This window comes from Chiloscyllium plagiosum, unplaced genomic scaffold, assembly GCF_037043375.1.
Source record: "Chiloscyllium plagiosum isolate Xiang-an unplaced genomic scaffold, Cpla_swu_hap1 HiC_scaffold_20, whole genome shotgun sequence".
Classification (NCBI taxonomy): domain Eukaryota; kingdom Metazoa; phylum Chordata; class Chondrichthyes; order Orectolobiformes; family Hemiscylliidae; genus Chiloscyllium; species Chiloscyllium plagiosum.
The window spans coordinates 12389661-12404984 of NW_028270158.1; the positions used below are offsets into that span (position 1 = coordinate 12389661).

Here is a 15324-nt window from a genome sequence, read left to right on the forward strand (position 1 = left end):
TGATTTTTGAAAGATTACAACCAACGCCTCTTCTATTTCTTCAGCCACCTCCTTCAGAACTCTAGGATGTAGCCATCCGGGCCGGGAGATTTATCAATTTTTAGACCTTTTAGCTTTTCGAGCACTTTCTCTTTTGTAATGGCTACCATACTCAACTCTGCCCCTTGACTCTCCTTAATTGTTGGGATATTACTCATGTCTTCTACTGTGAAGACTGACACAAAGTATTTATTAAGCTCTTCAGCTATTTCCTTATCACCCATCACTAGCCTTTCTGCGTCAACTTGGAGTGGCCCAATTTCTACTTTTGCCTCGCGTTTGTTTCTTATGTATTGAAAGAAACTTTCACTATCATTCCTAATATTACTGGCTAGTGTACCTTCATATTTGATTCACTCCATCCTTATTTTTCTCTTTGTTAACCTCTGTTTATTTTTGTAGCCTTCCTAATCTTCTGATTTCCCAGTGCTCTTGGCCACTTTATAGGCTCTCTCTTTTGCTATGATACATTTCCTGACTTCCTTTGTCAGCCATGGCTGTCTAATCCACCCCACCCCCAATTATCTTTCCTTTCTTTGGGATGAACTGTGTCCTCAATTACACCCAGAAACCCCTGCCATTGTTGATGTACTATCTTCCCCACTAGGTTCTGTTTCCAATCGATTTTCTTCAGTTCCTCTCCCACACCCTTGTAATTACCTTCATTTAACTGTAACACCATTACATCCGATTTTGCCTTCTCTTTCAACTGCAGACTGAACAATACCATATTATGATCGTTGCCTCCTAAGTGTTCCCTTACTTTAAGATCTTTCATAAAGTCTGGCTCATTACATAGCACTAAATCCAGAATAGCCTGCTCCCTTGTGGGCTCCATCACAAGCTGTTCCAAAAAGCCATCCTGTAAGCATTCCATGAATTCCCTTTCTATGGATGTACCGGCAACATTATTCACCCAGTCTATTGCATATTGAAGGCCCCCATGATCACCGTGACCTTGCCTTTCTGACATGCCCTAGCTATTTCCTGGTAGATCTTGCGCCCCTGGTCCTGACCACTGTTGGGAGGCCTGTACATAACTCCCATTATGGTTTTTTTTGCCTTTGTGGTTTCTCAACTCCACCCACACAGACTCCACATCATCTGGACCTATGTCATTCAATGCCATAGATTCAATTCCATTCTTAACAAGGCAACCCCGCCCCCTCTACCCATCTCCTTGGATGTTTAATTGCCAGTCCTGAACCCTGCAACCACATCTCTACCACATCATATCATTCACGATGATTTGTGCTGTTAATTCATCTACTTTATTATGAATACCAAGAGCATTCAAGTAAAGCACCTTAATGCTAATTTTCTTATCCCCGTGCTGCTAAACTTGTTGCTCAACTGCAAGAGTTAAAACTCCACCACTCCCAACTTCTCAATCCCCTTAACTATTTGATGCACAGTCACACCCTCTTGTCTTTGATCAAATCAGATAATGGTACCCTAAAGGGTGAGGATGCCTTTTGGAACAAAATGTTCAGATAACGTTTCCCTTCACTCATGCATTGCAACATATGCAACTTTATTTCCAACTCTATCCCCGAACCAAAGCTCCACACACTAAACACATTTACTGGAGATGTAGTTGTCATCAATTCTAGTGGTATCCCAGAGCTCCCACACGGTGCAGCCGTGACACATCACCTGACGTGCCATCTGTAATTGTGTTAATTACAGTTATTTTTCTTAATTTATCATTTCCCTCTTTTAGCAAACTTCTTCATTCATTACACTCTGGCTTCCCACTTTGTGCATTTAAGTAGCACTCAGAGACCCCTTTATTTGTACCAAACCAAAGCTCATAAGCCAACTTAACTATTTCCAGCTACTCCCAGAACTTGTACATGTTTATTTAAATCTGGAAGAAACTTAACTTACCTCTTAACTTCAAGAGTAATTTTCAGTTAATTGCAAAACGTAAGTGAAAATTAGACTTGAAAGATTAACACTCAACATCCCATTATTTACCAAGCGCCCCTAGCTTCATACGCTATTCGTTCAGGTAGCATTCAGATATGGTTCACTGGTCACAAACCATAAAATTTTAAACTTACTCACCAGACCTCTTCTTGTCCATAATTGTATTGCATTCAATCTGCTCTTGGTAATTAATCAGTAATTTAGATTCATCTATCTTTGATTGATCTTCTACATGAAGACATTTTGAAACAGAAGGTTTTTGTCTTTCATTTTGTACACTTCCTTCAACCTTGTCATTTACATCCTGAGCAATATGTAGGGCTGACAAATGCACATTGGACAAATTTTCTGAAATTGGACTAATAGAGTGCTTTGTTTTCTTTAGATTACTCGTCTTTTCACAAGCACCTGAAGAAACAAATTTAAGATCTTCAACACCAATAGTGTGAAGGACTGGCTCAATATTCCATTTCTTATCTAAGCTGATGGAAGTCACACAGTTCTTCTGGTCAAGCAATGCAGGAACCTTAGTTGAATGGGTTTTAGAAGTTCTGTTGAAGTCTTCTTTTAATGCACATGTGGAGCAGGAAATAGCACTACCATTTGTAACAGTTATGTTTTGGTCAGCAGTTTCAGAGGAGGATTTCAGAGACATTTTGAGTAAACCAATATTCTGAAATTCTTTTTGCTGAGGATCTTGGTTTTTAGTTTCAGGATGACCATTGGATTGAACATCTTCCTGACTTTTTAATCCAGCATTCTCCAGTTGTTTATCTGACATCCGTGTAACAGAACAATGTTTGAACTTGGCCTTGATTACCTCATTTTTGCAGTGAAGTGTTAAAGTCTGGTTCAGTTCAGGTTTTGAAATATCACTTTTTGGACAATTTGAAATTAAATGTTCATCAGGTTTACTGACATCTTCTGTATCCGTGCCCTTCAAATCACTTGTCAAATGATCCCGCTCTCTAAAGGGTTGTTTGTTCCCATTCTGAGGTCTGATTCTGATTAATGCTTCCCACTGCTTGCGGTCACTTACTTGAAGTGTTTTCTTTGCTCTGAAAACCTTCCTTGGAGCAATATTTGCAACATCCATATCAGATTATCTATAACATTTAAAATAGTACAAGTTATTTATGAGGCCAAATGTAAAATTTAAGATCTACAGGAGAATTGTCCCTAACATGCATGCACGCAAGATATTTCTTAAGGGCTCTTAGGATATAATTGTAGTGTCCGTACTTTTGAAACAGAAGGCCCCGATTCAAGTCTCAGCTGTTTCAGAGGTGTATAATAACACATCTGAATAGATTCACTGAAGATATCTTGTAGATGTTTTTAAAATCGATCAGATAACTAGGTTGGCTATGCAACTAAATAGGTTTTAAACAATTCAACAAAATATCCATTAGCATTTTTAATTAAGTAATTTAGATACGTTTTTAATCTATTCATGGGACGGAATTCCTGGTAAAACCAGCAATTACTGACCCCCCTAAATTGTCTTTGCAAAGATGACAGTGAGCCAGCTTGTTGAATTGCTGCAGCCCTTCTGGTGTAGGTATGCCATTGTGTTGTTAGAAAGTGAATTGTACACCTTCTCAGCTCACCTGACTCGATCTGTAGCAAATGCATATTTATGTGACAGACGGTTGAAAAATTGTTGCGTTAGGGAGAAAGTTCTAGGATATTAACACAGTAATAGTAAAGGAACAGCAATGCATTTCCAGGTCAGGATGGCATCAGACTTTGAGGTGATGTAGCAGGTGGCATTTTCATGCACTTGCTGCACTTCTCTTTCCTGGGAAACAACTTCTAAATTGTTACCGCCTTATGCTATTCACTGTACATCTTACAAATTTTAAAGATATCCAAAATGCAAAAAATGTGAAAAATCAAGGTGTACAGTGGAAGGATTCAGGATGATTGGAAGACTTGAAACAAATAGGAGTTGAATCATTAGCCTGAGTTAAATGAAAAACCTAAAGATATAAACAGCCATCAGATGAGCTACATTGGTAGCTGGCTTATCCTTGAATTCTGACAAGATAATGAAACATAGACCCAGCATTCTAAAAAGAAAATAGTGTATTTAAAACATGTTTTTGTATTTTTGCCATTAATTACATGCTTAAAAAAATGCTTATTAATTTTTTTCCTGACAATCACTTGGTAGACAATTAAACGGTTTTCTTTGGATTATGTAAATTGGCATTGTCCTTGAGGGACAGGGAAGAAACAATGTATGAAGGGGATTTGAAATTAAGTAATTTATTTTGCTTATATAGGGTTTATCCAAGATATATTGCAAGTTCATAATTTTGAATCATCCATGCTGACAATCATGTACTACAAATTAGAGTAGGCTTTTATTCACTTTCTGGGTAGCTTGTGGTGATGCATGAATGAAGCAAATTAAAATCAGTTTATCACTGTATTTCAGTTTGTATTATGTCCATATTCCCTTTCTTGGAAGAAGGCATTACAAACATTTCATTAGACCTAACTGCCAAAAGAGAAAAGAAGCAAAAGAGTCATTGCAATGACATACAGATTTACAGCAGCGAGAGACCTAGAGGCAGATTTTTTGGTGTTTTTTTTTTAAAAATCAAGAAAACATCTACATTTTGAAAGGAGATTCTATTCAGGCCTCCCTTCGGAATATGCTCCATTGTAGTGTAGAACTGTTAGAGGAAGAGAACCCATGCTCCCTTTTCACAGCAGTCAGATTCAAAAGGTCCAGACAGCCACTTTGACAGTGGCTGTCAATGGACAAGTGAATAAAGTTAAGTGTGATATTATGGTTTTGGGAGGGATGAATGACAAATTGAGTAAAAAGCCAGGTAAATAGGGTGCCAGTTGGTGTTAGGTAGTGTGCAAGGTGGTGGATTAGTGTTTAGAGTAGGTTGAGTGGGAAAGAGAAATTGGGTCGAGCAGCAGGGATTGGTCGATTTGAGTCCAGTCCAACAGGCAGAAGGGAATTGATGGTTGGATCTGACAGCAGGGAGAGTAGGGTTCAATTCCGATCATGGCGGCATGTTGGTTGCAAGGGTAGGGTCAGATCCAGTGAGGGGTTATGTTCGAGAGCAGTGGAAGTTGTCAGTTCCCAGGGGTTTTGGGTGAGGTGTGACGGGCAAGGTGGTGTTGGCTCTCAGGCTGCAGGAGTGGTTGTCTGATCCCGAGACCACTGTTAAGTCACATGGGAGGAATACGTTAAACAACTGGGGATCCTTTTTTATTCCTGATGAAGGGCTTTTGCCCGAAACGTCGATTTTGCCTGTCCTCGGATGCTGCCTGAATTGCTGTGCTCTTCCAGCACCACTAATCCAGAAACTGGGGATCCTATTCAACAGTAGGTCCAGCAGCAGACCTCACAAAGTATGAATTTACAAGGGCATTAGTAACTAACATTCATTGTTGGTCAAGGGCAGGTGGTAATGAAAACTACAAATGTTGGAATCTTGACAGACTTTCCTGTCCCTCACCATGGGCAGCACGGTGGCACAGTGGTTAGCACTGCTGCCTCACAGCGCCAGAGATCCGGGTTCAATTCCCGACTCAGGCGACTGACTGTGTGGAGTTTGCACATTCTCCCCGTGTCTGCGTGGGTTTCCTCCGGGTGCTCCGGTTTCCTCCCACATTCCAAAAAGATGTGCAGGTCAGGTGAATTGGCCATGCTAAATTGCCCGTAGTGTTAGATAAGGGGTAAATGTAAGGGTATGGGTGGGTTGTGCTTCGGCGGGGCGGTGTGGACTTGTTGGGCCGAAGGGCCTGTTTCCACACTGTAAGTAATCTAATCTAATCTAATCTAAACATTGAGGTTTCTGGGCACATGAGGACTTTACTGGAAGCTCGTACCAAATTTTAGTATCCTAACTGTACTCCTTACAGATTTGCTATAAAAGCAGGTAAAGATAATATGGACCCCAGAATACCAGGCAGACTTTCAAAATATAAAGGCCATATTGCTAAATGAGCCCATTTGAAAGCTCCAGACCAAACTTTTAAGTTGGCTATGGATGACAGTGATGTAGGTATTGGAGTGATTCTAATACGGGCTGACTTCAGAGGGATCAAGAAGCCAGTAGGCTACTTTTCAGAAAGCTAAATCAGCATCAAAAGAAAATACTCCACTATCAAGGAGGAGGCACTGGTGATATCGGAAGCCATTCAGCACTTCGAGGTGTTTGAACATCATGGAGACTGACAGACTTGTGTTTATGAACCATACCCATTAGTTATTATTGGGAGACTTAAACATAAAACACCACTGTTGTTTTGGTATCGCTTGTCACTTCAATATTTTAATTTTAAGTTATTCCAATCAAGGAAATGGATGATCAAATGGCAGACATCTTGTCAAGGATGTAAAGACGTTGTGGTTATTTATGTAAATACATAGTAATTAAGAATGTATTCCGTTGTTGTTATTCAAGTAACATAGGGGTTCACGATTGTAAAGATTTCATAGTACAAAAAGTTGAATTTGTTACATATGTCTCACCTTAACATATACTAATCTGTAGTGAAATGCCCTGGAATGAGTTCAATTCCTTTTGGTGGAGATGTAGCGTTGTAACCCTATCTGTTCTTTTTATAACTAACTCCTATGCCAGTTTTTAAAAACTATGAGAAAAGACAGGGATTCTCTCTAAGGTTCATGATTCAGTCTATGCTTCCCCCTCAGTAGAGGATCTGATTTTGGGGATTGCAGGAATCAGCATGGATTGGCTGCTGATCTGTCATCCCCATTCTGCAGAAAGCCAACCAAAGCTAAGAGGGAATTTAACGTTATGATCTCGCAAAAAGCTTGAAAATGACTCGTAAAACCAGTTACAACCTGGAGGGAAAAATGAGGGGTTTGAGTTGTCAAGCCAAACCCTGCAGCCCTGTGTGATTGATTGACAGGTAGAGCTTGAGTAGTGAAGTCCAAGAAAGGATTGCTCCCAGAGAGGACACACTGAGTGCCCACTTGGTAGATAATCACAAGGTCAATGCTTGAATCAAAGAACAGACGACTGTGGCTTGAGCAGTAAAGGTCAAACTGGAAGATGGTTTTTGGCAAGGAGCTGTATCACGAGTGTGCAGTGATAGGATACCATGAGTAGAGTGTCCAGAAGAAAGAATCAACTCACCTCTGCAACTCTTTCAAAGACATAAGGTCTTTCATGTACAAACTGTCATACAGCTACTCAGAGGAGTTTAACACATTTGGAGATTGGAACTGCAAGCCTGAGATTCAAATGCTCAGAGTCCAGACATGTAGATTTGCACCTTTCTATTTTTAAATAATATTTAACCTCTATTACCAAAACCTGATAGACAAGACAAAAGGGTAAGTGTTGGCTTGAGGAAAAAGTGGGATTTTGGAGTACTAGTTAGTTAGTTGCTTTAAGAGGGTATATTATTGCTATTCCTAGAATTTTATAAAAGTAGATTTTGTTACTAATAGATAGTATTCCTCTTTTACATAAAACAAAGAGCATCAGAAGTCTTCGTGATAAGTACAGCTCAGAGGCAGTGAATTGAGGGGCCGATCAATTAGGAGGAGCTGTGATAACTTTCGTCACAAATTAGAGACCCACAGTTCTCTACTTTGGGTATTTTAATGTGGCTAATTCAGTGTCCTATGCAATCCAATGACAAGAGTCTGTATAATCAGGCATCCAACATTTTTAAGTAATCCTCTCCTCTATGTCTATGTCCTTTTAAGTCTACACGCCAAAAGTTGCATACATTTGTCCCTCCAAGTAGAATATTAATTATAATACTTACAAACTTTGTTCTATTCAAAATCTAAAAGGCTTATGTACAACATCTTGTAACATTTCCAATCTCTTACAGTTGGGGTAATCAACCAGAGTTCCAATCACCCATTCCATATCTTAGTCATAGAGATGTACTGTATGGAAACAGACCCTTCGGTCCAACTCGTCCATGCTGAACAAATAGCCTAATCTAATCAAGTCCCATTTGCCAGCACTCGGTCCATATCCCTCTAAACCCTTTCTATTCATATACCCATCCAGATGCCTTTTAAATGTTGTAATTATACCAGCCTCCACCACTTCCTCTGGCAATTCATTCCAAACATGCACCACCCTCTGTGTGAAAAAGTTGCCCCTTAGGTCCCTTTTCCCCTCTCTCACTAAACCGATGCCCTCTAGTTCTGGACTCTCCACTCCAGGGAAAAGATCATGTCTATTTATCCTATCCAAGCCCCTCATGATTTTGTAAACCTGTATAAGGTCACCCTTCAGCCTCCGACGCTCCAGGCAAAACAGCCCCAGCTACTCAGCCTCTCCCTGTAGCTCAAATCCTCCAACCCTGGCAACATGCTTGTAAATCTTTTCTGAACCCTTTCAAGTTTCACAACATCCTTCTGGTAGGAAGGAGACCAGAATTGCACGCAACATTCCACCTCACATTTAATCTAATTTAAATTCCATCTGCCATTCCTCAGCCAATTGGCCCATCTGATCAAGTTCCCGTTGTCCTCTGAAGTAGTCTTCTTTGCTGTCCACCACATCTCCAATTTTGGTGTCATGTGCAAATTTACTAACTATACCTCTAATGTTCACATCCAAATCATTTATACAAATGATGAAAAGCAGCGGACTCAGCACCAATCCTTGTGTCATCACACTGGTCATAGGCCTCCAGTCTGAAAAGCAACCTTCCACCACCACCCTCTGTCTTCTATCTTCGAGCCAGTTCTGTATCCAAAAGGCCAGTTCTCCCTGTATTTCATGAAATCTAACCAATCAACTGTGAGGAGTCTTGTCGAACACCTTACTGAAGTCCATATAGATCATGTCCCCTGCTCTGCCCTCATCAATCTTCTTTGTTATTTCTTCAAAAAAACTCAATCAAGTTTGTGAGACATTATTTCCCACGCATATCATTATTCGTAATTTATTCCCTCCTACTTTCTTCTACAGAAAATACTAAGTAACATAATCCTGAAATGCAGTCACGCAAGTTTTAAAGCAATGGATATAGGTCTCTATCTACAAAGTCATAGTTCTACCATAAATGACCTTGTTCCTTCCATTATGCTCAAAGTTGATAAGAAATAATAGAGGAACATTCCACCAGAATCAGAAACTCATGTCTAATACTGCTGAGCAAGATGTAGTTACACTGAGGACAATTAGAGCAAATCAAGTGAATTGCTTTATGAATACAAGGACTATTTTAGGAATGCATAAATAATTATGCTACTGCATATTTATCAAGTTTTTAATTGCACTGTTACATTGCCCTCCTGTATTTCTTTTCTTTTCACTTGCACATACCAATATGTTATTTTATTGTGGATCAAAAGAAAAGCTTTACCTTTGATTATTGTTAATAAATATTCAAATGCTTTTAATGTTCAAAGTCCTTCCAGATATATCTTCTTGTAACCTATTTAGGAGAAGGAAATGAACAAAAATTATAAACAAAACCTTAAAAATCTGTGAACTCAGCTATAAAACAGGCTTTGCACCATTTTTGTTGGGGTGACTTTAGTAGAGTTGGTGGGATTGAGACTTGTGGGAGAACAGTTTTTGATATAGCTATTTTTAAGATGGAGTCAAAGATTGACATTGATGGGAAGTTCGTAGAAGTTATTGTGTGTAAATTTGGCTACTTACTAAGAGTCTCACAATCACATATTGAAATAATTATTTAAACTTTATTGCATGTAGCAACCAAAATAAGACCCCTCAACTAACCAAGTTAAGTCTCACAACTCAACTTGGCTATTACGTGATTAATGGTGGAATTTATCTACAATTCCAACTAACAATGTCAGTCTCTGGCTGTCCAGGGTTCAATCCTTGTGCAATATTGTGCAGTTAGGATACTAAAACCTTTAAGTAACCTTTAAATAACATCTTTTCTCATTTCAGCTTTTTAGAAGAGTCTAAACTTGAAATAAAATAAATGAAACAGGAAAGACCATGAATGCTCTCAACAATAGACATTTATTTAATAAAAATGTTTAGCCAATAGACGGTTTTTAACTATTCAAAGCATAAATGATATTGTAGACACCCTATTTTGTTAGATGTGTGCCTGTCTGACCACAATTGTGCCCAATCCTTTCCTTGGCACATTTGCAGATAACAGATTAAAGTGCTGCAGCATAATACATCACAAATTCTGTGGAATACAGAATATATTCTCAAGACAAATCATTGGTTTAATTTTTTAAAAACCTGTTCATATGTCTTATGATACACTTATCCCTACTTACGCACTAGAAGGTCAAGCTTCAAGTCCCACTTGCCATTGAAGTAGGGATACTATGACTATAATACAAGTAAATTAATTATTAAAACCTGTTGCACTATAACCTGGTGTTGTGTGATTTTTAACTTTGTCCACAACAGTCCAACATTGGCTCCTCCAAATAATGATTAAAACAATATCGTATCATGACTATGCCAATAATTTAATTGGTTAAGTTTAGGCCTCCAGTTTGTTTTGACTTTTCAGTTACTAAGGTAACATTTAATTGTTCAAAACCAGATTTTCCCCAGAGCACAGGTGAAGACAGTTGTTTTCTATTGTGGCCATGCAAAGAATTACTTTCATGAAAATAAAATCTTGTGTGTGAATTACAGATCTAAGCATAAATTAAATGTTACTAAAAGATGGAACGGAAATAAATCAAAACTTGCTAAAAATGCACCAACATTAAAATTATATATACCTGAATGTTAAATACATTGGATTATGCAACAAGGATGATTACTTATCAAGAAAATTGGTTCTGCAGCTAAAAATTCTCAAATTCAAATTTATCAACAAAGTTGAAATAATGTATAAAAAAGGACAGTGATGCATAGATGTTTCCTTCTTTGGGCATAAACATGTCAGAAAGAATGAAATTACTAAATACTACTTTGGCAATCATGCTTTTGTTGTAAAGCAGGTGTTAAAGTACTAATTCGAGACGGCTCAGGGAATCCTTGTTGGACTCGACCTGTAGCCTCTCGGTTCATCTCGGAGATCGTACTCTGTGGCAGTCTGGAATGGAAACTCTTACAGACAGTTTAGTTTAAATTATTACATTTAACAATGGCATCAATGTTACACTATAACAAAGATAGCTACAAGCCAGACTTGAGCTAAGGTTCTAAAACCATTAGCAGTGTAGCGGTGCCAGCTCTTATCCTTCAGAGCTCCCTCAGGCTACTCTCCTTATTGCTGCAAACAAGCTGTCTTTATACAGAATTTGATATTAAAATTACAAAAAAGCCACATGTTTTTAATCAGATAAGCAGCAATAAAATGTCAAAAGTTTGCAGAGGAAGAGAAACTCATTGACAGGTCTGAGTACACTTGACTAATTAAGCTACATGCACATCAAAATGGGAACCCTGGATCAAGCCAGGCCAGATGGTCAATTGTTTTGGCAAGTACATCACGACGAGAGACTAGTCTAAGCTATGTGGGAAAGGTCAGAAGTTAATCTTGCTCAGCTAACACGTCCAGTATCATTGTCCTACAAAATGGCTTTTTCTTGTAAAATCACCTTAGATTCCCAGAATGCAAATTAAATTCATACCATTCCTGGATCTTGGGGCCCAGAGAACAACACACAAACGTTCAATCCATGACAAGCCAGTGTAAGTAGTTAAACTTTCCACCAGCTTTCGTCCAGTCTCTCTCTCTCTCTCTCTCTCTCTCTGTCCCTTAAACCCTTAAGTCAGTGAATATAATTTACATAAGAATGTTTTCTCTCTCTCACTCACACATAAGCATCTTCCAACTTCCTTACTACGTCAGTTTTTCCTAGCCTGTAAGGGTAATGAGACAGTCACATTCTAGCACAATCAAGATGAGGGAACTCAGCTTCAGAAATTTAAATCTACTCAGTGTGGTGGACATGAAAATGTATCAGGATTGCTCTATTACATGCATATTTGACTCAGCTTATTAAATTACAAGTTCTTTTCCTATTGAGTATGAGTTTTGTTAAGAGTCTTCGCTATAAACAGAAACTTAGTTATCCAACATCCTACTGTGAAATATGCACACCTCCAGCCTCCAGCATGAGAAGTGCTGCCACACATTCTACAAGTGAACAAATGTTATCACCTTATTTACACCGATCCATTAACACTAAGAACAGATGTCCCCAATTCTTCTGAACAAGCACTTTCCCACATTCTGTGCAGCAAATGCATCACATCTAAGGCTGCACGCTTTCTCACATGGAAGTCCTTCCAGTTCTTTTAAGAATCTCAAACAAACATGAGGTACATTAAACATATCTGACTGCGCTTTGGGGTCATTTTAACCTTGTTATAGTATTTTTCCCTCATTTAACATTCTACAAACCATGCATCTATGCAGAAACATTTTTCCACAGAATACACTGGAATTAGAGTTTCCCCACTATTAACTATACATTGTGAGACATATACTCGTGAACTCCAAATTATCTTGTAGCTCCCTACTTATTTCTTGCACTTTAATTTTGTCAAGCATAATAAGGCATAGGGAATGTGTGTTATATAACCAACAACACCTAGATCCAGTAAATATTTGTTTGTGTCACCATTTGTATGCCTTTAAGGCATACAGTTTAGCTGTAGTAATGATGCTCCAAATTACAAGATGCTGATTTTCCACCAATTGCTGTAGCTATTTTGGTATTAAGTTTTACAGGATACAAAGTGCTAGGAACTTGATTCAATTCCATCCTTGGGCGATGTCTGTGTGGAGTTTGCACATTCTCCTAGTGTCTACATGGCTTTCTTTGTGTAGTCCGGTTTCTTGCCACAATCCAACGATGTGCAGATGAGGTGGATTGGCCACGGTAAATTGTCCATAGTATCGAGAGATGCGTGCGCTTGGTGGATTAGCCATGGGAAATGTAGAGATACAGGGGTCAGGTGGGTCCAGGTGAAATTCTCTTCAGAGAGTCATGTGGACTTGATGGGCTGAGTGGCCTACTTCCACACTGTAGGGATTCTAACGTTAAATCGAGGGATTCTATGATACATTGATAGTAAAACCAATATTGGGTTAAACTATCCTATCTACCTGCGACTCTACTTTCAAGGAGCTATGACCTGCACTCAAAGGTCTCAAAGCACCTCATATTTATCTACATTAAACCTTGTGTGCAGCATGGTGGCACAGTGGTTAGCACTGCTGCCTCACAGCGCCAGAGACCCAGGTTCAATTCCCGCCTCAGGTGACTACTGTGTGGAGTTTGCACGTTCTCCCCGTGTCTGCGTGGGTTTCCTCTGGGGTGCTCTGGTTTCCTCCCACAGTCCAAAGATGTGCAGGTCAGGTGAATTGGCCATGCTAAATTGCCCGTAGTGTTAGGTAAGGGGTAAATGTAGGGGTATGGGTGGGTTCCGCTTCGGCGTGGACTTGTTGGGCCGAAGGGCCTGTTTCCACACTGTAATGTAATCTAATCTAAAACTCCATCTGCCACTTCTCAGCCCATTGGCCCATCTGATCAAGATCTCATTGTAATCTGAGGTAACCCTCTTGGCTGCCCACTACACCTCCTAGGAAATCTTTTAAAAAAGTTAAATAGTCCCTCATGACTAATGCTCCAGTGTGTTGTCCAAATGCAAGTTTATTACTCAGTCAGTGGTATAATAACTGTGATATAATATTATGGCTATTCAGCACAAATTCATATTGATGGGAAGTGGTTATCTGTATGTTAATCCAAGTAACATATCCCAAAGACTCAAGTTCTTATAGAGACAGATAACCAGATATATATTATCAGCCAACCATATACACCAATGACACTTCATACATACACAGTTTGGATTCTTTGGTTATGTTACATTATATACATAGCTTACTAACTACTTAACTGACTTTTACACTATTGTCAAATGTTGTGATGTCATTCAACTATCTTAAAAGGTACAGTGGCTTTCTGATATTATTTTCCATCATAATAAATCTACCCTTTCCTCTCTGAATAGAAAACTTATTCTGATAGTATGTACAAAGATGCACATTGACACATTACGTTGATGTACAAAGTTAAAACTTTGACAGACATACAATTCCTAGCGTATCTAGGTTTTTTAGAATTATGTTTCAGCTGTGTAGTTTCATGTGATGAACTATCATTAATTGTGGAAGCGCATCATGTGTCGAAGAGACTAGCTGCTGTCTGGTATGATATAAGATGACAACTTTGTTACTGAAAACATGGTGAATGTCACATTATGTACAACTGATATCTCATCACAGGATTGGTCCAGTGTGTAAGATAATGTCACATGGCCTGAACAAGCCTTAACATTACAGTACTTGTACAAATACATGGGTTTGTGAAATAAGATTCAAACACTGATGCTTTGTCTTGACTTAAGTTCTGACAACTGTCTGCATATTCATCGATTATACTCTTGAATTATTTCTTCCCCTCTTTCCAATAACGGATAAATGCAGTTGGGTGGTTAAGACTTAAGAAAGGACTGTGTGGATCCATCTTTGGTTAGGGTAAACCATTATTGCAGAAAAACCATTATTGCAGAAAGAACAGTGGATGTTGGAAATTAGAAACAAAATCAGAGTCTGGCAGACCAGTAGATCTGGCAATATCTGTGGTGAAAAAGCAGAGTTAGTATTTCAGATCCATCTTCTCTTCGAAAAAGATAGTTGTACTAAAAGACTTCAAGTGCTCACATGGATGCATATATGGTCACGCATATCTCAAAACAACACTAGATTAATAATTAGTTGCTTGATTTTGAAAATTGCACTCCGAGAGAGTTTCAAGATGATAAAAGCATTTGAGAGATTTAAAATATGTTGCTGCTCCTCCTGCAACATCTATGGTGTACCTTTACAGTACAAAGAGGAGACATTTTGCTCAGAAAATATGGAATACATGGAACTAAAAAAAATTTAAGATATTGAGACACCTTGTAAATCATCTTTGTTTTATGTTTTAGGCAACTGCTGCACATCTTCTATTTTGGTAGGATCAGGTTAATACTGCTTGAAGAATTGATTGATAAGCATTCGTATAACAAGGTTGATGAGTTCACGGCAAAAATCATCATGAATGAATATGATTTGATCGCCATCACGGAGTCATGGTTGCAGAATGGTCATGACTGGGAATTAAATATCCAGGGGTAAATATCCAGACTAATCGAAAGGACAGACAGGAATGCAAGGGATGTGGCGTAGCTCTGATATTCAAGGACGACATCAGGGCGGTGCTGAGACATAATATACGTTCTATAGACCATTAGGTCAAATCTGTTTAGGCATAGTCTTTCGGCCAAATAATAACATCACACTGGGGCGGGCAATAAACAAGAAAATAACTAATGCCTGCAAAAATGTTATGGCAGTTATCAT

The 15324-nt window shown here is 38.8% G+C and overlaps 1 protein-coding gene across 1 annotated transcript in view; it reads right to left on the reverse strand.

Moving 5' to 3' along the window:
• The window catches only part of LOC122560846 (uncharacterized), an 85121-nt gene that overhangs the window by 48255 nt on the left and 21542 nt on the right, over positions 1–15324 (reverse strand). Inside the window, exons 2-3 of the mRNA XM_043712003.2 lie at positions 9310–9381; positions 2110–3077 (exon numbers count right to left, since the gene is read on the reverse strand). Of these exons, the coding sequence (XP_043567938.2) occupies positions 2110–3067 (958 nt within the window). The 5' untranslated portion in view covers positions 3068–3077; positions 9310–9381. The remainder of the gene's footprint in view (positions 1–2109; positions 3078–9309; positions 9382–15324) is intronic.